A 24,882-nucleotide genomic window follows, 5' to 3' on the forward strand; every position below is an offset into this window, starting at 1 on the left:
TCTGAGAGATGCACCCGGGGTTCATCAATAAATCTAATCCATTATAAGAAAGGTATGTGCAGCCCTTAATCACTGCAGCGGCACTGGAGTTGATTAATATATGTTTTACCTAAGAATATTTGGAAACTCAAGAATGCCTTTCACATTTTAATAAAGCAATGGGGGGTACTCTAATGAATCACACCTGTATCCTTTTCCTAACATGTGTAGAAGTGTATAGTGCAAACTATCATATGCCTCTCTATCTCAGAGAGAATGGGGAAAAACATCTCCAGTGTAATACACAAATACATGAATCATGATACACATGTTCTTAAGAATAGGTGTGACCCTTACAAGGAAACACAGCATGGATCCAAATAACTGCTCAACTGGAGCCATCTGCAGGCATTTGCTTGCTCGTGTGCACAGCAAAAGTGGGGAGGGGGATGTGGGTGTGCATGTAGGCCCTGCCCCCAAAACACCCGTGAGACCAGCTGCCTTGTAGACCTTCATGCATTGAGCAAGAAGGTCTGAAAAGGGCTCTGTAAGCACGTTCAGCTGAATGTGGAGACACAGCGCCCGTGATCACGAGTCCTGCTTTATCAGGGTTTCTGATCACAAGAGCTCTGTAAACATGCGAAGGTCCAGCTAGCAGCCGGGCATGTAAGGATGTAGGGGGTGGGGCTTTTATACATACCCACACACCCCACCCCACTTTTGCCCTACACATGAGCAGGTGAATGCCTGCACAGGACTTCTTTCTATGTGCCAAAGGAGAATTTGTCTAGTGAAAATGTGAGGCTGCCTTCTGAGTGGGACACATGATCAATCCAGACCAATGCTGCCTATTCTTACTGGCAGGAGCTCTTGAAGGTCATGGGCTGAGGGCTTTCCCCAGATTGGCTATGATCTTTTAAATTAGGGGTACTAAACCCCTTTCAGCCTGAGGGGCAAATTCCATTTCACAGAAGATCTTGGGGGCCACATTCCAGCAGTGGACAGGGATGAAGGCAAAAGGGATGGGGCCAAAGCACCAACATATTTTAGCTGAAAGCTCTTACTGCCTGTAACTTAGAGGAGAGGCATTTCAACCCTTTAGAATGGGGGGGGGGATGTACAGAAGCTGGGAAACCACCAAATGATAGGCAATGGGGGAAAGGGGCATGGCCATCTGGGGAATCCTGGTGGGCTGGATTGGGACCCCAGCCAGACCAGACTGAGTCCCCGGGTTTGTGGTTCTTCACCTCTGCTTTAAATGGAGAAGCTGGGGGTAAACATTGGATCTTCAGCATGCAAAGGATTTCCCTATCCTTGAGTTGTGAGCACTTTCCTTATAATGGAGCCATACCCAAGGCTTAAAAATACAAAACTGCCTTAAATTGAGTGATACAATTGGTCCATTTAGCCCTGTACTGTTTCTTAAGATTAGCAATAGCACCCCAAGGTCTTAGGCAAGGAACTTTCCCAGCCCTTCTGAGATTCTTTAGCTGGAGATGCAAGGGACTGAACCTAGAACTTTTTGCATTTGAAGCATGTGCTCTATCACCAAACCATGGGAGCTCCCCGAAGACAGTTTGGAGCTTTTCAAATGGCAGCTTCCTCCCATTGTTTCTGCCATATGGAAAGGCACTTTTGACATCAAATGCAGTTTGTGATAAGGCACGTGAATCTGCCTTTGTTTATTTTATTTTAAATCATTATTTGTTTTTTGTGGGGTCTGCCTTTCAAATAAAAAAAAAAGTAAGAAATTCCACTTGGCATGCGGAAATTATCTCTTTGGATCCTAGTCAATTTCAGAACCAGGCCCAAAGGCTCAACCCAAAATGAGGACACAATACATGTGATGAATGTAAGGGTCATGTAAGACAGAAAAAATCAGAAACTAAGTCATGCAGCTCAAACAGCAAAGCAAAATGCTACCAGCAGTGACTCTGAAAAGGTGAATCAGGACCAACCAGTATATCCCAGAACTGCCCTGCTCTTCTGGCTGAGTTGTCAGCTGGCAGCACTGGGAACTGAGGTCAGTTGCATCTCCACACTGATACAGCTGGCCACAACATCAGGCTTATGTCGAGTGGAAAGGGGAAAGTGAAATGAACAGGATTCCCTCAGGTACTTCCAAAAGACAGGAATAAGCACCTGAAACAAAGCTAAGCCACTTAGAGACACTGGCTTTGATGAAAAGATCCCACTGCACAATGGGAAAGCACTTCTGCTTGCTTGGAAGATTCGCCAATCCCGCCTTCCTTTTCCTCCAGTGGCTTCTGAAAGCTGGCTGGTTGGGGAACACTTTACAGCAGCTTTTGAGGCAGAATTGGAGGCAATAAAAGGGGAGAAATCAGCAACTTCCCAAGCATGCAAGTCAAGCACCCTTCCACAAATGCTGCGGGCTCTTGGGATCCAAGCCACTGGTTCCTCCAAAGGTATTATTTTTTACAACTCTCTATTGCCTTTAAAAAACACAACAACACCAGCAAAGGACAGGAGAAAAATAATTGTTAACTAAGCAAAGATGTTTTGTAGATTTACATTAATGAAAAGCCTTTTTCAGTGTATTTTGCCACATTAAAAATTCAAATGCTAACAATTTAGTTCCCCTTTGAATACCTTCAGTATAGCTAATATGAAAAACACACAAACTTCAAAGTTCATACATCTGTAGCAGATCAGAAAAACAACAACCAGATTAACAATTTTTTTTTTTGTCTTTTTGGGCCACTCATATGAACTCTTTGTGAATAAACCACAAAATTCTGCCCTTACTAATAAATTGGGCCAATGTTATATATAAAGGGCCCCATTATTAGAAAGTAATTTGGTATGCACCATAATAGCAGTGATAATAAAGGATTCATTTGGTATTCATGTAGATGTTACATCCACTGCTACGGCTGCTCAATTCAGCATTTGTTAATGAGCACTTAAAATGTTGCCCACATGATTTAGACCACAGCACAATTTCATTATTTTTAAAAGTATAAGCATGCAACACTTCTTTTAAAAGTATACTATATAATAATTAAATAAATGCATCTTACCTTCTAAAAATTTTTGGGTTGTTAGGCAAGGAAACATTAAGAGGGCTGTGATGTTAACAACTGACGTGCTGAAGTAACAGAGTGCTAAGCAAATGGAGGTTTATGACTTCAATTTTAAAAAGGAAAGCAAAGAAATGAAAGAAAAAGGAGCAAAGACGGTTGTACTTACTTTAAAAAAAAGTCTCATAGTGTTGTATAGTGAATTTAACGCAAAAGCAGAATGACCATTAAACAAAGTTTGGTGGCTATGTCATTTGTTCACAGTTCTTCCAGATTTCTTTTCCAGTGAAAATGTGGACCCATCAGAGAGAGCCATGTGTGTGGTCACAAGTTTTGCTGAAGTTTGAAGTTCAACCATGCACACTATTGAAGAGGCAAGCCACATTTTAAACTGAAAAGTGGCTTCCTTCCAACATATTCATACACATTATGTCCATGGTTCTCTGTGTGCATGCATAGCCTCAATGGATATTAATGCCAAACACTGGTCCTATACAAGTATGAATGTTATTTCTTTGGTTCCTTCCAATTGATTTCAGTGGCTCTTGCCTTTTGGAAAATGTGTTTAGGGTTACAGTCTTACTCTGTATGATTTTAGCTTGTCGCTTCTGGCTCTCTCTTCCCCCCCCTCAGCAGACGTGCCCCATGCCAAGCCCCATAGGAAGCATGGGTTTCAAAAACAATTTATGATGTGGTAATAGAGGGCCAGAGGTGCAAATTCAGGTGCCCAATTAGCACTGTCAGCTGAAATATTTGGACTGGTCATTAGGGTTACCAGCTCTTGCAATGATGGTCCCTGGGAAGGGCTCAGTGGAGCCAGCATGTGCTCCGGATCAGATCTCACACCCGGGGTTGAGCCTGCATGCATCCAGGGATAGAACCCTCAGAAAACGCTCTGTTCATCTGAGGTATATAGGTGTTGCATCTACTTACAAATTCCCTGCCCCCAAGCAACACCATTGACCTGATATCAAACCCCCACAGATCACAACACAATCCAGACTACAGCTGTGCCACACTCAGAAAGCAGGAAACAATCTACATGCGGAGCACATAACTCAAGAAACAGAGTCAAGCCACGTGTGCACTGCATGGTCAAAAAATGTAGGAAACACACACTCGTTCTCAAAGAGGGATGTAGAAAACACAAACACTTTCTGCCACACTCAGTTTCTCATCATGCATGCACACATACGGGACAAGACCCAGTCTGAGACTGACCCTTTCTGCCTGTCCCCCACCCCTCCCCTGCTGCCAAGCCTAGCTGCGTCTACCACGCCTCTATTGCTGACTGTCAAACGCAGGCAGCATTTCTCCGCTGCTTCTGGCCACTGCACATCCCTAGGCACAGGAGCAGGCAGGTGTGTGCCATGGCTGAGGCAGGTTGGTTTCGGCACAGCTAGGCATAGGCAGCACTCAGGGCTGGGCAGTTGGACTAATGGAAGCGGGCAAGATCAAGTGAGTAGAGGCAGCCAACCAGCTGGCATGGCTCCTCCTCACCACCCGTTCCTCCTCCTCCTCCTCCGTGCCTGCTGTGCTGTTGCCGCTTAGCTTCCTGACCCCAGGTGAGCCAGGCTCATCCTTGCCACGATGCTGGTCTAGTGGAGGGCCCCAAGAAGACGGGGGCCAGGCATGGCAGCCAGTGGAATTTCACCCATGTGAACCAGGGAAGCACACACACTTCTGTGTCTCCTGACCTCTCCCTCCCCAATTTGCATTAAAAATTAATTAATTGGGCCAGGAAAACTGGTTTTACGCTCTGGGACGGGGAAGGGGGAGATTCTCCCAAACCAGCAAGGCCTCCTCCCTGCCCACCCCACCCCCCCGGATGGTAAATAACCCTATCTGCAAATGGTACCTGGGTTGCTGCAGAGATCAGGAAGCAGATTTCTCGTTATTTAAGGGCTAGAAAAACTCGTTGGCTTCTAAGTTTTGCAAAAAAGAACAAACTGCATCCCTGCCGGGCTGCCGCTCAGTTCCCAGTGCAGTGCAGGCAACCTTCCCCAACCTGGTGCCCTCCCGATGTTTTGGCCTACAGTTCCCAGCATTCCTGACCATTGGCCATGCTGGCTGGGTCTGAGGGGATTTGAAGTCCACAGCATCTAGAGAGCACCAGGATGGCAAAGGATGAGCTAGGCTATAGGAGTGCTTACAGTAGCTCTTTGGATAGCGGCCAGTGAAAAGGAATTAGTCCAAATATCCATGTGGCCTTGCCCTATCTATACTGACAAGGCATTATTAATTATTCAGAAAATAAATCTGGATTTCTCTTTAACAGTAAAACCTTTCTATGATGGAGATTAATGATAAAACAATAGAACAAACCAATCTGTTTCTCGCAGCATTTTTCAATTGTCATGAAACAAATTAATTTCAGTATAAATTAAGGGCAGAAGTAAAACATGGATTTTAAAGTGACATTGCTAATTCCCTCAATTCAGTATTTCAGTGCCATGACTGTGTTCCTCCAAGGAGCTCCAACTTTGAGGAGGGGGAGGGCCACGTATGGATTTCCAGCATAATTTTATTTCAACATACATTATTATCGGGGCAAACAGGGACCATATGTACTCGCATGGAGGGTGTATAAACAGTTCTTAATTACTTCTAAGTTCTAAAATTGCGGCAATTAAATATTGCTGAACAAAGCATGACCAACTTCAGACACACTTGCTTCCCTCCCCCCTTAGTCCAGGCTGTGAGATGATGGATAAAAGAGCAGAAATTCACCAACCTCAGAGTGCTTTCGCCAAATGTCTATGTTCTTGCGCTGAGCTTTCGAGAAATGGTCCCAAGCTTTTTGTCTGGTGGAGGCGTTGAAAACGGCCACAATCTGCTCAACTTTAGTGAACAAGGAAGTCAAACAAGACAAGCAATTTATGTTGTGATCACTAGAGAAAAGCAAAGCAAAGACACTAGGAGTCTATGGATGATGTCACTGCTGAAACAACATCATCAATATCCATCCAATCATGTGTCTTTCTGTACTTACATTTTAGAATTGTTGGAGATGTCCCCCTTCAAGTCTGTCTCCATAACTTTAGTCTATACAAGTTATACATAGATTACTGACAGATATGCATGCAGTTTTTCTAGGCACATAATTGTTCTATGTTTGTGGTTACTGATTGATATACATGGGACTCTAATTTGGGGAAGGAGCCACAAGAGGCAAAAATGAGTAGCTACCTGATCTAGGGAGTATACTCTGAGTCTGCAATCTTATATCTGTTTACCTGAGAGTAACCCCCAATAGGCTGTATTCAATGTTAGTCTAACCTAAATCCCATTCATTTCAGTGGGTCTACTCTAAGTAGGACTAACATTGGATACAACCCACTTAACTCAATGGGCTTACTTTTGAGTAAGCATGTATAGGATTGCACTGTTAAAGTCTTAAAGGTGTTCTGACACTGGAACCTGAACGTAGGCCCGCCCAAGTAAGAACCTAACATTTAGTTGCCCGTCCATTTCAAGAAGGGGTGGGCAACATGTGGCCCCTGCCACCACCACCCCACTCCTCAGTGCAGCCTCCCCTCCAATTCAGCAGCAGCAAAAAGAAAAAGAAAAGGCATGGAGTACTAAATGGGTCAAATTTAGTTTCTGATCAAGTTAAATTTGACCTGTTTTGTACCCCATAGTAGTTTGCCTCTGAAATTTGGTTGCAAAACCACCTATTTGGGGGGGGGATGCACCCCACAGAGTGTGGCCCATGGGGGGGGGCAAAAATGGTCCCTGGAGTGCCTGAGGTTGTCCACCCCTGATTTAAAGGATGTCCGCTCACTTTGTGGCCCCTGTCAACAAGCATCTTGTGTGAGATAGTAATCAAATCGATCACTCCGCACCAGAAATTTCCAAATTGCAGATTCACTAAATGAATTTGAGATTCCACAGGTGCACTAAGAGTTAAATCGGTATTTTCCTAGTTCACACAAGAGACATGGAAATGGTGGAACCCGACCGTCAAGGGAGACATGGGAATAGTGGGACACAGCAAGCTCCCCTAAATCTCCAGATTCCAAATCATATTTTTACTCTCACATTTTTACTCTTCTCATTTCTTTTATTCTCATATTCCTCTCTTTCACATGTTACATTTTCAAGTCAGAGGATAACATTTGTGCCTGTTAAGCTGGTGTAAATGAAATGTCACTGAGGCCTTCTATGTGGCTGGAACACACAAATATGCAAATCAAATTCTGAAGCACTGCATTTTGCAGATTCAACAGAAGAACAAAGTGTTTGAATCAACCAGGCTGCAAAGTATTTGCACTTGTATTTAGGCTTATGGATCAACTTGTATCTGGAAAATATATGGTTCGAACCTCTTGTCTGGAAAATTAGTTCTCCCTTAGTTGCATCAACATGCACTCTGATTTGCATTATTACTGCAATAGTAAAATCATATCATCCACCATTAAAGAAAATGGAAGGGCATTATCTACATTATCACATTTCTTATGATCTGATCAGTAAGTTGTCGAAAATATTTGGATTTAAGGTGCTAAACTCAGTCAGATTCATTCTGGGGCAAACCAAAGATCTTTTGTCTTACGGGGCTGAGGTTTGGGCAATTTGAACGGTTTGTTTGCTTTTGGGAAATTTAGATTTGCAATCTGTACTATCGCCTGCCTTGGTATTTGATACATTCATCTCCCTTTTCATACTGATTCCTTAGTCTTGCTTTATTATGTCCCTGCACAGACGTATTTCCTAGGGAATTAAATTCTACTTTGTTTCCTTAAGCTCTGTGGAAATACTACCAACAACAGTCTGATATCCAAGTCTCTTATTTTCTAAGGAAGAATAGGTTGACAACTCCTACTTCTATGAAGTCTTCAGTATCCAAGTAATTACAGATATGGAAACACAAGTGGCATCTGTAGCAAAACGTTGCCATGCGGAGTGTTCCTGTTCAGTTTCCTCATGCAGGATACTCCATTCCATTCCATTCCCCACCTGGCTTTCTGTTTTATGTTCCCCAAACAGTGAGCATTCTGGGCCACTGAGAACACACAGTCCTTATTAGGCTATTTTTGGGGTCCCCCTTTAGTTTTGTTTTCTAGAGGTTTTCATGGACTTCTGCAAACCTTGGAGGGTCTCCCCCAGGCCTGCTGATGCCTTCCTCTTGTGCTTCAGTGGGTACTGCCATTTTGGCTACATAAGCAACGGCACTTGTGCTGAACATCAGAAACAGGGGATGCAAGTGGGAGCCTTGAATAAAATGCTGTTTGTGTGTTGTGGGAGCCTTCAAAGCTCCCAAACCCTGGAGTCAACCAACCTGGTCCACATCTTCAGAAGCGTCCCTCCCCTGATGGGTGGCTGCCAACCCAATCCACACCATCTATGCCTGAGCAGGGGGAGCCTTGAGACACAGACTGGGCTGGCTACACCTTCAGAGGCATCTCTCCCAAGCTTCCTCTGCTGCAGCCCCCTCCATCCTGTGTCACAGCGTGTTTCTACATTAAGAAAACCCCGCAAAAACTGACATCCTTTCCGGAGCTTCCTGATTTCGGTTTCTTTGCGGGATTAGGAAAGGCTTCTTTACACGGCAGCCACATGGCTTGAACTGAGGGAGTACCTTCCTCCCTCCCTGGCATGTGTGCAAAGGAGGTGGGGGGAATCTTGTTTTCGTAGCTTAACTTCTGTTGTACTGTTTTCTCACAGCCCCCAGGAAACTCTGACTTACTCCTGAGTAGACATAAAATGTAAGATTGTGCTGTAAGTCTGCAACCCTTGGCACACTTATGTGGGAGTAAACCCCACTGAACGCAATGGGACTTACTTCTGAGTAGACATAAGATCACCCTATAAGTCTGCAACCCTTGGCACACTTACTTGGGAGTAAGCCCCACTGAACTTAATAGGGTGCTCTGAAGCAACAGAGGACGTTGCTTCTGAGCTTGGTGGGCTGGGGGAACAGATGTGCCTCCCTTTATTGCAGGAAGGCATTTTACCCTCTTATTCCTCCAACTGAGAAATGCAGAGGTAGGAGATGCAATCGGCAGGCGGCTCTTCCCCTCGCTCCTGTCAAATCTCATCCTGACTGTGCTCCAACAACTGAAAACAAACACCCACAGCAGGCGGACACAGTGGTTTCTTCTGCTATTGGAGAATTTCACAGGGAGGTCATGGTGCTCCTGTCCTGTGGGCTGGAAAAAATACTACTTTTTTTGCGTTTGGGGAAAACTCGGGATAGGCTGGAGAAAATGGCGGGAGACACCCTGGAGGGTAACGGCATCATCTAGAGAGCCCGCAAACTTACGAGAGAGAGCCATCTCAATAGCAGGATAAAAGCTCCGTGTGATGAACCTCAAGCTCAGCCATGAGCCTGTACAATGGCTTTTAGAAGTCTGCCGCACAAGCCCTGCAAGGGCTTTTTTTCAATGGCAACAGATCTGGGTGAGTCATGCATGCACAGCTGTGGTTTTAGCTTTTTTCAGTTTTGCCACTGCTGCTGCCGTTGTTGCTTTGTTTGGTGTTTGCTTTCACCAGATTTTTTTGTGCACACTGCAGACCTCAAGCAAAGCTGAGCCTGCTGATATCTCCCCTTTTGCGTGTGAGCAGTACCAGCTTTGCTACATATAAGCACCAGCGCTGTAGGCTGAACATCAGAAACAGAGGAAACGATGACAGGACTGGTCCTTGCGTGCCACACTCATGTGCAGTGTGAGCCATACCTTGCTGTTCATGTGGCTGTGCCATGTATTTAACTCCCATGTCGCGGTGTTGATTTGTGAAAACAGCCTCTGTGTGAATATGAGACAGCCATGAGCCTACTGGCAACCTCAGTAGTCATGAGGTGTTTATGTGGGGGCCACTGTCAAGTATGACTTAGTGTGCGCCTAACCTTACTTACCAAAACCAAGCCCAGTGATTTTGTATTGAACAACAGTACTATGCTCCTCTCTGTTGCTCCCCACAACCCTTTGATAACAGTTTTCAGATGCCTTTAAGGGAAACAACAAAAGCAACAGCTAAGGGTGCAATCCTATGCACGTTTAGACAGAAAAAGTCCTACAACACTCAGCATTCCTTAGCTAGCTATGCTGGCTATGGCATGCTGGAGTTGTAGGACTTCTTTATGTCTAAACATGTGTAGGATGGCACCCTAAATTAAGGTTACTCCTTATCAACCAAGGGAGCAAAATGATCTCACAGCTAAAATGAGGAGTACTCCTGGGACTGCAGAAGTGAGGGGAAGGACACTCTGGCTTCTACCACCAGCCTAAGAAACAAGGCCCACTGGGAAGGTGCATCTCCCCATCTCTCCTAGGCAGAACGCCATGGCAACAGGCAGACAACCCTGGCCCCACTCTTTAGTCAGAGATGGAGGAGCTGCTGCGGGGGGCTCGATTCCTCACCCCGCACCCCACCACCACCATCACCAGAAAGAACTCTTGGCTCCAGCTGCCAGTTACCCCGGGACTGCAGAGCTGAAGGGAAGCATCCTCTGTCCACAGCCAGAGGAGCAGGAGTGCTAGGTCATGTTTTGTGTTGTTTTAATGTGTTGTAAGCAGCCTTGGAGATAATCTGATCGAAAGGTGGGGTATCAATCTTTAAAATAAATAGTAACACTTTTCATTGTTTGGTACAGTGAATCTAGCTGTGAAAGGGTATAACAATTTGCATATATTTAAGAGACAGGTGGGTATTTCATAAATTTATTAAATTAACTGGAAGTAGTATAGTAAAATATGAAAGGATTATCATTAATGAGTCTATTTTATTAATGATGAGGCTTAGATTCTAATCATTATTCTGTTGTACCTATCACAAGCACAAAGAGCACTGAGCTTAATCAACCATCTGTGGATAATTAAATAGCAACAGAAGATTCAAGTAGAAAATATTCCTGAAGATGCAAGTAATACAAGTATTTTAATACGGAAAAGGTATAAGTGGGACCATTAGGATTCTTCTGCTGAAACCCTTGAACTCTGAAGTGTCTGATTATAAAAAGGGCTGAGAGTACTTTCTACAGGTGTTAGCATTAATTAGAAATCCTTATCTGATCACTCGAAAAAGATTCCAGTGCATGAAAGCAGAAAAATCATTTAAAAATACGGTAGCATTTTAATTACCAGCTATAGATGGTTTTGATCACACTTTTCTCAGAACAGGAGAGATAGGCTAAATAGATAACACAATATCATTTAAGTTATGATCCCACTTACCTGGGAGTAAAACCCACTGAACTCAATGGGACTTACTTCTGAGTAGACATATACAGGATTGTGCTGTGAGAGGGCAAACATCTGGTTGTGAAAAAGTAATGCAAATTTTTCAAGTTAAACTGGACTGTTCATCTGCCAAAAAGATGACCCACTAATTCTCAGCTATACAAAGAGCAATTATTAATTCCCAATACGTTAGTGAATTCCACTATCATTGGAAGTAACTACGAATGGTAACTGACCCTGCATTCTGGAGCTGAAAATATGTTCTCCAATATGGAAGATGTGCAACTCAAAACCATGTGCCACAGACATTGGCCCAAAGTAGTTAACCTTCTCGTATTTTGCATATCTTGGTAGAGACAAAGCATAGTGCACAAATAAAATCTTATTAATTTGTTTTTTTAATCCTGTGATAAGGAATAAGGAATAACTTTTAAAAAACATTAAATGTAATAGTAAGTTGAATGTTGAATGACTGTAAGACAACATATGTTACTAAAAGTGCATATACATTCATATGCAAGTAAAAACTACTGAATTCAATTACTAACCAACCTGTATTTGTCTTTGCCACCAACTCCCCACTTCTCTGCCCAAGTCCTCTGACAAGAAGTGAAGTCCTATTTATTTAAAATATTTATATCCTGCCTTTCTGGCCTCCAAGGGGCTAACAATTAGAGAAAAATAACACAATAAACATAGAAACAGCAGGAGAGACTCCTGCTTTTTTCTTGTCTTACCTTCTTCAATCCTCAGTACAAGTCAGAGAAAACTCTGCCTCTCTCCCAAGTCCTTGGTACTCTTCAGAGAGCTAAAGGGCGAGATGGAGTCATTTCTCACTTGCGCTGAGGTTTGGACAAGAAAAAGGAACAGCAGTTTCTAACATTCCTGTTGTGCAAATTAAATGTCTGCCTCTACCCCAACTCCTCTCTATGAGATAGGGGGTTCAAAGGAGAGGTGGGGCCTTATCTCATTTGCACTGAGGTTTGGAGATTAAAAAAAAACATGCAAAAGGTTCTTGTTGTTTCTTCCCTTCTCCAAACTGCACTGCAAGTGAGAGAAAAACCCCTCTCTCTCCCCGGCCCTCCAGCAAGTGCAAGAGGGTCTGTGAGAAAGGTGGAGTCTTATCTCACTCGTGCTGAGGTCTGAATACTGTAAGGAGCAGGAGAAGAAACTCCTACTATTTCTTACGTTCTCCAAAGTGCAATGCAAGTGACAGGCTGTTGGGAGGCCACTGGGGATCCTTCTTACTAGGGCCAGCAAGAAGTCTGAGGTGGCCTTGGGCAGCCCCAGCCTGTTGTTGGGCAGCACCGCTGGCAATCTTACCAGGGCAGGGTAGGTGATAGTATTAATAAGGTGATTGTAATGTATACTTATTTGTGTATGACGGAGTGCAGTGATGGGGAGAAAGGGGTGTTCCCAGGGAGGAGATTGGGGTGGCATTCCTATGGTCTTTCCTATGGCTGCCCCAGCCTCCTTCCCTTCCCTTCCCCTCCCCAAAGCCTCTGCTGATGGGAAAAATTGGCCGTCTAGCTAAAATGTAGAGGCGGGCACAAGGCGCCTGCCTCCCTCTCTTCATAGGATACTCGTAAGCCTCTGAGTTCGGGGGCTTATGAGTACCCAGGATTGCGCCCTTAATCCTTTATTTCTTGTGATGGTTTGTAGTCACCCATCCCTCTTCACTGTTGTTCCAGCAGTCTTTCTGTTTCATTCCTCCACAAGTAAATCCATGCAATCAGGGATGACATACTGAACATGTCATCCCAAGTCTATGCAGTTAGTCAGACTGGGCTATTTTCTTCTATCACTTAGAGCATATGAAGTCCATTTCAAGTGAGGGAAATGCTTTCCATACAGGCCATATGGCACTCTTACCTAATCAGGGATCACAAAATGAACACCTTGGCAGCCCTCTCACGATTGCCCAAAAAGGGCCAAAAAAAGGATCCACGTTTGTTTCTGACAAAGCTGTTTGCAGAATCCTCACCCCACCGCCCCACTCATGCCCCCTGCTTTGACTTGGGTTATAGAGAATGAACTGCCTATCACAGAACATCCCCCAAAGCAGTGATGCCTAGTGTGGAGGTGATATAGTAGTAAGCAAGGTTTATGCTTACTTACCATAACCATAAACCTTTCTTTATGCTAAGTAAAAACTAATGTTTTTTTTTTCTGTTTTAAAGGCAACTTTGGTCTCTAGCAGCTATTATAGTTCCAAGCACATCACAACAATAGGAATATATGAATGTAATGAAGACTGTCATATGGGTAAGGCAGAACACAGAGGCAGGTTTGAAAATTTAGAGGATTGAATTGGCATCCAGCCATGTCCTATTATTGACTGAGATGAGACACGGCACATTTTAGCAGATATGGAATCCACTTGTGGGCTTTCTGCCTAGGACTCTCTGGCCTTGGCTTCTCGCCTGCATTGTATATTCAGACCAAAGCATCATTTTATTATGCCCTGTTTGAGAGCTGCTTCTTTGTCCTCATGTTGCCAATAAAGTAATCAAGCCTGAAAGGGGAAAAATGGGATCCCCACGTCCCTCTCTTCAATCGTTGCCTCCCAAACAGGATTCTGACTCACAGAGTTAGAGCCTGTTATGAAGGCAACGTTGGCAGGAATGAGGGACGCATCACACTGCTTGAACCAGTTAGACATCCCAGGGGTTTCTTAGCAATGAAAAAGGGTGTACGGATATGCATGCAAGCAAGTTTCATAACTGAAAATGGCTTAATGATTCTTACAAAGCTGTGAATGAACAGCACCATACAGCAGAAGTGCTGTGAAATAAGCACGATTAAATATACATCAACAAACATCTGTTGATTAATCTAATGTCATATAAAATTTTCATTAGCCAGATGCAACATTTTGTCTCACCATCAATAACTGAAGCATTGAAAAGTCATTTTTCTCCTAAGTATAGGGCATTCCAAGAAGACACGAGAGTGAGAAAATTTGTTTTCAAGAAAATCATTGTATTTTCTATAAATTGTTGAGATAAACTGTAATGGACTATTTCTCAAAAGTATCTGCAGGCTTAAGGCGAAACAAGATGGGATGCCATGTTTCGTTGTTCATGCATTCACATATAAAGGATGTGGGGAGGATATGATTTTTACAGCAAACAGGACATGTCGGTGAGGGGGGAGCTGGGTACTTCCTCAACATCCCTCCTTGTGTTTTGTCACCTCACATATTTTTCTCTCAGCCCAGCTCACTTCTTATAAAGTGCCTTAACCGACAAAAGTGTGGTGAGGTAAGGCAGAGCAGGCAGGACGGTTTATTATTTATTTCTTTTATAAATGTATTAGTCACCTCAGCAATAAGAGCTCTCAAAAAAACTTAAAAAGAAGAAAATATAAAATAATTACATTAATTAACATGAGAACATCACTCGTTTTCAGCAGCCTCCCATGGAATGGCTGGCTGTTAAATAATCAAGGAGGTCATGCCCTCCTCTGGAAGATGGCAGAACACATGGAACCACCCATCACCAACCATTCTTGTACCCCTTGGATTCAAGAACTTATCCCTCCCACCTCCTGCTGTCTCCATCACATCTAGTTTGGCCCTTATGTTCACATATATTATTAAACCCATATGCTATAAATGCTTGGTTCCTACTGAAAAACGTAAAGGAAGATGGTTACAGACAACAAGGGAATTCTGGATATGATTATCTAACAAACATGGTTTTTCCCTTATCCTCCTTCCCTGAAATATACATATCAGTTTGTCCTACTGGAGGCATAGAGAAAACTTTTTGGTTTTAGAACTCAGGGAGGGCAGATTAACTACTTAGTTCCAAGCCCACATCTAGACATATTCAATATTAAAGTATAAAAACCCATCCATCTAACAGACTGTAAATTTTAAATTTATTAAAATAAAGTTTATTTTTTTATTCCTATCACATCTATAGCAATGTTATCAAACATAGAAGCAAAAGGATTTGTGCCATTGGCATATACACAGGCCCATTTAATCCTCTGTTGACAGAAAAATTGACTAAACCAAACTGGTATCCCTATCAAATGTATCCCTACACAGCCATACAAATAAAATATGTGGTGGACATTATTAAGCATGATGCCATTTGCAAGTAAAAAAACTCATTGTTTTATTGAGGCTTTCCCTTTTCCAGTAAAATATATTAGTTACCCATATGTCCTTGGGATCAATAATACCCCCAAATGTAAAGTAAAAAAAAAAAAAAAGGACACGAACAGCATGTGGTGTCTAACTGACCCTACAGTTTTTACACCCCCACTCTCCAGCAAAAAACACATTGTGCCATAATAATGAAAAACAACAAATTTCACAGACTTTATAGTCATAGCACGCACTACCTGAGCTGCCTATGCATCATTACCACATTTCACAACTTCATGAGAACGACAGACAAAATGGACACATGAAGCACATAGTTGCTGAGATTTTCTGTCATTGAGTTGATTACACAGATAACACCTTCCCCTTTTCTTGGTGTCAGCAGTGGCAGGCGCAACCAGTTTTGAGGCTGCCTCTCCTGATGGCCCAGGCAAGCTCGCTGTGTTCCTAAACTTAACCCCAAGTTTGTTCAACTTCAGACTCAGGTCTAAGAACAGACATCTTTGGGAATATTCACACCATTTTATTTTTAAAATAGGTCACCTTTAAGGGCAGAACCTTCTCATGGGTTATTACATCATGGGTTGTTTAGCTTCCAAATAACATAGGTTTTTAAGCAGGCAATGAAAAATCACCATTGACCACTGTGTGCTTTTATATTTAAGCCGCCAGGGCTGGCCCTAACATTAGGCAGAATGAGGCAGCCACCTCAAGCAACAGATGCTATGCGATGGGCAGCAGACAGAGCTCTGAGTGTCATGCCCTGTGCCCCTAAGCTAGCCTGCTGTTTTTAGGTGTGATGGATGATGCTGTCCCATTGCCAGTATTTAACTAAGATTCAACTGCCAGTTCAAATGGCCTCAGGCTCCAGAATATCTTGGGCCAGCCCTATAAGCCACTCAAAAGAACTTTCTGTTATGGAGCAGCATACAAATATAATGAATGAATGAATGTGTTTGGAAGTGTATGTGGAGACATCTGGTCATGGGCATCTACATCACCTTTATTTTTAATTTTATTATAATAATTAATGAAATCAGGCTTTGATTGTCTGAGATTGCTACATCTTTATGCACTGAAGAAAGGAGCATTACTAACTTTTCTTTGTTATATAACTAACAAATCTTTTTGAAACCTCAAAATGCTGCTGTTCACACATCTGGATTTGTAGACAAGGAACACCGGAAGACTTTCTGTATCTTCGTTTTTTCCAGTGTGTCAACCAGAGTTGGGTTGTTCTCAGCGAATTCCCTGGCTACTAGCACACTGGTGGAAAAGTTATCCGTTATTATAGTTCATCTAGGAGCCTGTAAATGTGTTTATCATCCACTGACTGGCCTAGATTTTGAGCTGCTGGGACACCTTTATATATGTCAGCAAACATCATGAACATACGAAGTTTTAGAATCACAACACAGCCAGAATTTTATTCCATACTCTGTGGGTTTTGATGGCATATGTTACTTTATTTGGTGCCTTCCACTGAATGGCACTACTTGTTCATCCGTTGTAACAACATTCTTATATAGCATGAAGCACGTTAGGAGAGTTCAGCATTTAGGGCCAAAATGACCCCCAGAGCCAGATTAGTACATTTTATGCAGTACAATAACTTTGATGGGGTAAAAAACAAAACAGTTTTGCTGGGTCACGTGGAAGGTTCTAAGTGCGGGCGGGCAGGTGGGTGGGTAAGACAGCAAAGGTTTTATGAATTTTTCTTCCAGCATTCTAGGATGCTATGGACTCCACCTGTTGATGGAGGGTTATTTATAAGAACATCACAGATTCAGGCAGCTGTGTTGATCCATATCAACAAACTAGTACTAGCAATTTTAATCTCTACCAGGAGCAGAGATCTTTTGTAAAGCTAATGGGTCTGAATTGCTCATTTAAGGCCAAGCTACCCCAAAAAGCATTGCACTGTAACAGGGATAGATCACAACAATATCTTGTTGCTGGGAAAATTAATTCCCCCCAGCTACTGTGCGTCCCTGCAAGCCTTGGCTCAACTATACCACTAATCATAATCCCACTAGTCCAGATCAAGAGATCCTCATGCTACTGCACATAAGAAACGCAGATAAGGCTCAGTTACCAATAGGCTGTCCTCTTTGCTGTGCAGCTTTGGCCACAGGTTATACCTTGTTCTGAGCTGCGCCTCTGTCCTGGTAAGGAATGGGGCTCAACTGTCTCCCTTGAAACCTAGGATCAAATCCCATTAAAGGGAACATTTACATAGCCCATGTGATCCTGGATAGAAGCCTGGCGGCTGAGTTCTGAATAAACTGAAGTCTGACAACTGATTTGGCAGAAAGAATTACAGTAGTCAAGGTGAGATCTTATAATTAATGGGTTGGAGTCTGCAGGTCAGCTTTGGAGCTAAAAGGGTGATGTTTTTCATAAAGTCCTGCTTTGCAACTGAGATTATTTGGTGACAGACTGAATATGCTGAAGCCTTAAGTCCCAAGTCAACAATTACAGTCATGCAATACATAAAATTGATACAATTTTATGTATGTATGTATGTATGCATGCATGCATGCATGCATTTATTTACTTACCGATATTTATGAATCACTTACATTAAAGAAATTACATTCCTCAGAATGCTTGTTGGAAAATGTATATTTTTAGTAGGTGCTGAAAACCCAGAACCATTGGGGCCTACCTAATTTCTAGCGGTAGGGTGTTCCAGAGAGTAGGCACCATGACACTAAAGGCCTTATTGTAAGCCATGATGGACTAACCCTCCGAAATCTTGGGTACTACCAGGAGTGTATCTCCCAGTGAGTGCAGCAACCAAGCAGGCAGATGGGGACTCGGGTGACTTTTTAAATATCCTGGTCCTGGGTTGTTTAGAGTTTATAAACAAGTATCACAACCTTAAATCTGGCCCGGCAGCAGATAGGCAGCCAGTGCAGTTCCCTCAGCATAGGTGTAATATGCTGGCGATACGTCGCTCCCATTGCTAACCTGGCTGCAGCACTTCTGCACCAACTGCAGCTTCTAGGGCAGCCCCACATAAAGTGCATTTCAGTGATCCAAATATTGGAGTTGTCAGCATTTGTCAAACACTTTGAACTTGGCCCCACCTTCTAAACTTACCTCAGAGAGACCAGTGATGCAGCACCACTGCTCTGTTCCACAGGTGAATGTGGAGAGATCCTTGCATGCAGTAATGAGCATACTGTCTGCTGCTGAGTAGGATGATCCGCAGATTTTGGTGCTAAGCCCAATGATGCATTAGATATCTCTTACATCCCCCTTCTAAAGCCATGCACAGGGGACAAAGCAGGTGCTCATTCTAAGCTCTGGTCTTCCGAAACCACACTGGGATGATGAGGGCAATAAGGGTGCAGTCAACGCTGCCCCTATTTCCAATATGGACCAGTGGGGTTCCTCTGCCAGTGGACATTCAATCTACCCAGGCCTTGGCTGATGGTGGAGGAAGGCACCATCAGCTTCAGGATCCTGTCATTCCCTGGAACGTCACACTACTCAACATGTCCCATAAGGGTATGGGGAGGAAAGAGTTTGAGAATCACTGAATTAAGCAGAAAAAAAGGGCCAGAAAGAAAACTGATTTTCATTGGCTCACATTAATTGTACATATTTATATTTGTTTACAGCTCACAATACTGCAGAAGGAGAGTTGTCCCATGAATACAGAAATCAAACAAAGTTCCCTATTTATCTATGGAAGGATGCAGATAAGTAAAGCACTTGGATCTAGAATTGGAGAAGTAAATTAGTTTGACATGTGCAATGATACTGAATTAAAATTTAAGTGGTTTAGTACAACTGGGACCAACATCATAATAGCTATCAAACTGGTTGGAAATGCCAAGAAAAACATCTCACCAGGTGTGGGCGCCAGTGTAGCAAGAAGAATAAGATAATAACATGCCTTTGCCCCTCTGCCTGCATGGGTGGAGGACAGCTTTGCTCATGGCCCTTGTAGAATGCAGCATGATGCTATGAGGTGGGGCCAAGCTCATGCCAGTTGGATTGCTGGTAAATCAGGGGTGCTTTGCAGCAGATGTACAGTCAGGGCCAGAAATATCAGAACAAGGATAACTGTTTTGGCAGTTGGCCTCTGTACACCACCACATTGAAGGTGAAAGGAAGCACGCCCATATGGGAGCAAAGTCAGGACTTTCAGCTGTAATTCAAGGGGTTTGACAAAAGTGGGGCACTAACCATTCAGGAAGTACAGCCAATGGCATTACCCCCCCCCCCATCGTTGGTGGCTCATAAGTAATGGAACAAACCAACATTTCAAACTTAAGGATCGCCTTTAATACCTGGATGAAAATCCTTTGCAGTCAATGACTGCCTGAAGTCTGGAACCCATGGACATGACCCAATGCTGAGTTTCCTCCCTCAAGATGCTTTGCCAGGCCTTTACTGCAGCTGCCTTCAGCTGCTGCTTGTTTGTGGGTCTTTCTGCCTTCAGTCTTGTCTTCAGTAAGTGAAAAGCATGCTCTATTGCGTTGAGATCAGGTGACTGCCTTGGCCATTGAAGAACATCCCACTTCTTTGCCTTGAGAAACTCTTGGGTAGCTTTTGCTGTATGTTTTGGGTCATTATCCATCTGCAGTATGAAGCAGCGTCCTATCAGTTTGGCAGCATTCGGCTGAATCTGAGAAGAAAGTATAGCCCTATACACTTCAGAATTCATCCTGCTGCTTTTATCAGCAGTCAGGTCATCAATAAACACCAGTGACCCAGTTCCATTGGCAGCCATACATGCCCATGCCATAACACTGCCTCCACCATGTTTGACAGATGATGTGGTACGCTTTGGATCATGAGCTGTTCCTTTCCTTCTCCATACTTTGCTCTTCCCATCATTCTGGTACAAGTTAATCTTGGTTTCATCAGTCCAAAGAATCTTATTCCAGAACTGGACAGGCTTTTTTAGGTATTTGCTGTCAAAGGCTAATCTGGCCTGTCTGTTCTTGAGCGTTACCAGTGGTTTGCACCTTGTTGTGAAGCCTCTGTATTTACATTCATAAAGCCTTCTCTTGACTGTAGATGTTGACAATGACATTTCTACCTCCTCAAGAGCATTCTTGACCTGGCTAGATGTTGTGAAAGGGTTCCTCTTCACCATGAGCAGAATTCTGTGGTCATCCACTTTAGTTGTCTTCCGTGGTCTTCCAGGCCTTTTGCTGAGCTTGCCAGTTAATTCCTTCTTTTTCAGGATGTTCCAAACTGTTGTACTGGCCACGCCCAATGTTTTTGCTATCTCTCTGATGGGTTTATTTTGTTTCCTCAGCCTAATGATGGCCTCCTTCACTCGCATGGACACCTCTTTGAATCTCATGTTGGGAGTTCCAGTGAACAGCTACCAAATGCAAATGTAACACTCAGAGCCACCTCCAGGCCTTTTATCTGCTTGCTTGGTCATGGAGTACCCAGGAAACAGGCCACACCTGGCCATGCAGCTGCTTGTCAGCCATTTGTTCCATTACTTATGAGCCACCAATGATGGGTGTGTGTGTATGCCACTGGCTGTACTTCCTGAATGGTTAGTGCCCCACTTTTGTCAAACCCCTTGAATTACAGCTGAAAGTCCTGACTTCGCTCCCATCTGGGTGTGTTTCCTTTCAACTTCAATGTGGTGGTGTACACAGGCCAACTGCCAAAACAGTTATTCTTGTTCCAATATTTCTGGCCCTGACTATAGAATCATAGAATAGCAGGGTTGGAAGGGGCCTACAAGACCATCGAGTCCAATCCGCTGCTGAATGCAGGAATCCAAGTCAAAGCATCCCTGACAGATGGCTGTCTAGCCTCGTCTTGAATGCTAACTCACGATAGTTGCCTCTTTTTCTGGACAGGGAAAGTCTGGCCATGGTAATCCTCCATGCCCTCTAGGGGTTACTGCAATGCATTATACATGGGGCTGACTTTGAAGATGAGTTGGAGGCTTCAATTAGTGCAGAAGATAGCCACCAGAATTTTGACTAATGCGGCCATGTTTATGCATATCATACCAATCTTGAAAGAACAGTGTTGGCTACCTGTTTGCTTCTAGGCCCAATTCTAGGCACTGGTACTTATCTTTTAAACTGCTACACAGCTTGGGACCCAAATACTTGAGGGAGCGCCTCTTCCCATATCAACCTGTCCATGTGTTAAGATCTTCTGCCTTTGCCCTGCTTTGGTACCATGGTTATCAGAAGTGCACTTCTGAACAACAAAGGAAAGGGTCTTTTGGCAATGGTCCCCTGGATGTGGAAGGCCTCCCTAAAAGAGGCCTAAGGTAAAGGTAAAGGTGTCCCCAACCAGTCGTGTCCGACTCTAGGGTGCGGTGCTCATCCCCGTTTCTAAGCCGAAGAGCCAGCGCTGTCCGAAGACGCTTCCATGGTCATGTGGCCGGCATGAAAAAAAAAAAATAAAAAAAAGAGGCCTACCTGGCACCTACATTACAATCTTTTCAGTGCCAGGCAAAGATTTTCATTCACCCAGACATTTTAAACTATTGTGAAATTGATTTTTTTAAGGATTTGATCATTGTTTATTGTTATTTATTGTACAACTATGACAATGAGTTGTACATTGCCCTGAAATCCTAATAGGACGAAGGGTCGTATATACATGTTTTAAATAAAAAGAAAAGCAGAAGAATACAAGTCAGAAGAGTTTATAACAGGAATTCTTTCTGGAGAGATAGTTGAGGCAGAATTGCAACTGCATCTGACGCAGCTGGAAGCATTAGTTTTGGGTGTATTTCTGCAAGAACTGGTATGATGAACAGTAGCTCTCAGAATGGGTAGAGTTGGGGTTTACCCAGGCTTTTACATTCCTGAAATGTTTTCTTATAGTTGTAACAGGGCATTTGTGGGTGGCTAGGCTTTGTGACTCCACAGTAAGATTCTGGCAACTGTCCAGGTCAATTTCTAAGTCTCAAATGCTACTGTTACTCTCCAGCAGCTCTTCCTCAGCATTTAAAGGGCATTACGGAATTGAAGTGAGCACTGGCAGACTGATCAACATCGACTGGTGCAGGAAGAAAGGGATGCTATGGGAGCAGCTGCTGAAACTGCTCTGTTGGTGCCTTGAAAATGGCCCACATCCCCATGTCCTTGTTATTCATTTAAAGGCCTAGGGCAGAGGACAGGTTTGTCCTGAAGGATCTTCAGATATTGACGCATTGGTCTCTGGAGAGGGTTATGCTCCAGTCTGACCTTTTGTAGCACAGAATCTGGAGGTGTTTTTTTTTTCTTTCAAGCCTAACCATATAGACAGGACTAGGCATAAGGGCTGGGTGGTGATGGCCTCTGGGGAACTATCATGCAGTCATTATTTTCTCACTGCCTCAGGTATTCAGGGAAGATGGGGTCCAACCCTCTCAGGAGGATTGTGATCTTTTCTTGAGGGATCTGCAACAGGGAAGGTGGGACTTTTAAATATAGTTGTAGCCCTTTATTTACATTCATGTTTAGTGTCTCATGTCTCCTTCTGGTGAGAGGGGGGCAATGACCTGAGAAGTACTAGGTTCACATCTTATCATGGCAATGAAATTGCTGGATGGCTACAAGTGGGCCACTGTCTCGAAGTCTCAGCCTCCCATCTGAATTAAAAGGCTAATACCGGCCTGCCCTACAGAGATGTGGTAAGGAATACGGAGATAATATACATGAAGATCTCTGAACACTCAGGAAAACTACTATAACAACGAGTGAAAATGTCTGTATGATCTCCATCCAAGTCATGCCTTTAGTACTAGACACCCACACATTAAAGAGCTATTCTAAATTATTGTCTCACACCATTTGGGCTATAGCAGATTCCTTTATGCTCCAAGAATGGATCATAACAGCAACTTTTATCAGGATGCCTGGTGACAGTAAAGATCACACAAGTGGTTACATGCTGAAAGCAGTGTGGCCTCATGGACACAGTGATGGATCTAGGGATGTACGAAAGTTCCGCCACGGATCTCGGGGAGGCCGAATGCCAGCACATTCGGCCCCCCAAAATTGGTGGTGGAACGGCCTGGCCCGGCCCGCCCCCCCGGGACGGGACTTACCTTGGGCGGATCTTCCTGGTGCCGGCGGCTCTGGCGGCGGTTTGGCAGCGGCGGCTGGTCTTCCGACCGGCTGCCACTGCCGCCATTTCCAGGTTAAAACAACAACAACAACAAAACGTGATAGGCTACGTAAAGATTTATGTAGCCTATCACGGCTGACTTAAAACAAAAAAACGCGCGTATGCAAATGGCGGCGGCCATGGCCGCCACCATTTGCGTACGTGCGTTTTTGTTTGTTTTTTTAAATCAGCCGTGATAGGCTATGTAAACATTTACGTAGCCTATCACGGCTGACTGCAGGGACACAAACGGCAGCGGCTCCGGCCGCTGCCATTTGCGTCCCTGCTAGCCAGCGGCTGGATGTCTGGCTGCTGGCGGAGCCAGCCGGCGTCTCACAGAATCTCTGCGGAGCACAGCCGGCTGGCCAAGATTCTGGGGGGGGGGGGGAGGAACGGAGCGCCTCCCCCCCCGGCGAGGATTCCGGGGGGGAGGGACGGAACGCCTCCCCCCCCCCCACCATCAGCATAATCCCCGAAAGGTAAGTGATTTCTGTACATCCCTAGATGGATCTTGATTTGGGGGAGAAGAGCTCAACTCCCATCTCTGCCATGGATTCAATGTGTTATGTTGGATATGTCATACTCACAGCCTCGCTTTCTTGTTTGTAAAATGAGAATAATATTGACCTACCTCACGAGATTGCTTTGAGGGTTAGCTGAAGGCTGTAAAGTACTTTGCAAATGACAAGTGGCATACAAATGATCATAGAAATTAGGTTATCATATGATATGTTGCTAAAGACATATCAAAGATACAAATTTTTCTCTCTAACCATGAGAACTAGGAACTTTTTTTCAAAATAAAAGAAAGCTAATTCTATCAAGAATCTAATAAATATCCTCAGGGGCGTTGCTAGGTTCTTAAAAGATCAGGGGCACAGGCCCATAACACAAATTTGCGTAAGTGCACTTCATATATATATATATATATATGTGTGTGTGTGTGTGTGTGTGTGTGTAGTGCTTGCATGTGTGTACAGATTACATATATTAGTGTGCACTGACACCCCCCCCCCCAACTTCAACTCACACCCTGATTCAGCATTTTGGAAAACATCCCGCTTCTGCTCAGGCCAATTTATAGTCAGACCACTTCAGCTCAGCACCAAACCCTGAGTCAAGGTTTGAAAAAATGAGTCTTTATGCTTCCATGGGAAATTAGAAAAAACTAACTTTTTTCTCTTGGTCAGAACTGGATGATAATTTCAGGCACAGTAGCTCCCTAGAAGGGGATTACACCTGCCCAATGTCAGAAAAATATGTGCAGGGTTATATTTTGATTTTCTTTTAAAGGGAACTGCCAATAACATTGTTATTACTTGGAAGAATTGGATAAAATTTTCAGGATTCATTGCCCCATCAGAGGAGATCATGTCTGCCAAATTTCAGAATGATAGCCACAGTGGTTGTTTGTGCAAGGGTGGATTTGATATTTTGAGGTCTCCAAAAGAGGACATACTTA

At 43.7% G+C, this 24,882-nt stretch overlaps 1 protein-coding gene across 1 annotated transcript in view; it reads right to left on the bottom strand.

The window, feature by feature from the left end:
* Window positions 1–24,882, bottom strand: part of ENOX1 (ecto-NOX disulfide-thiol exchanger 1) — a 191,282-nt gene that overhangs the window by 96,471 nt on the left and 69,929 nt on the right. The window contains exon 7 of the mRNA XM_084844936.1: window positions 5,755–5,861. Coding sequence (XP_084701062.1) covers window positions 5,755–5,861 — 107 coding nt within the window. The remainder of the gene's footprint in view (window positions 1–5,754; window positions 5,862–24,882) is intronic.

The sequence above is a fragment of the Heloderma suspectum genome, chromosome 3 (assembly GCF_057233095.1).
Source record: "Heloderma suspectum isolate Gila_16-S chromosome 3, 16-S_ref, whole genome shotgun sequence".
Classification (NCBI taxonomy): domain Eukaryota; kingdom Metazoa; phylum Chordata; class Lepidosauria; order Squamata; family Helodermatidae; genus Heloderma; species Heloderma suspectum.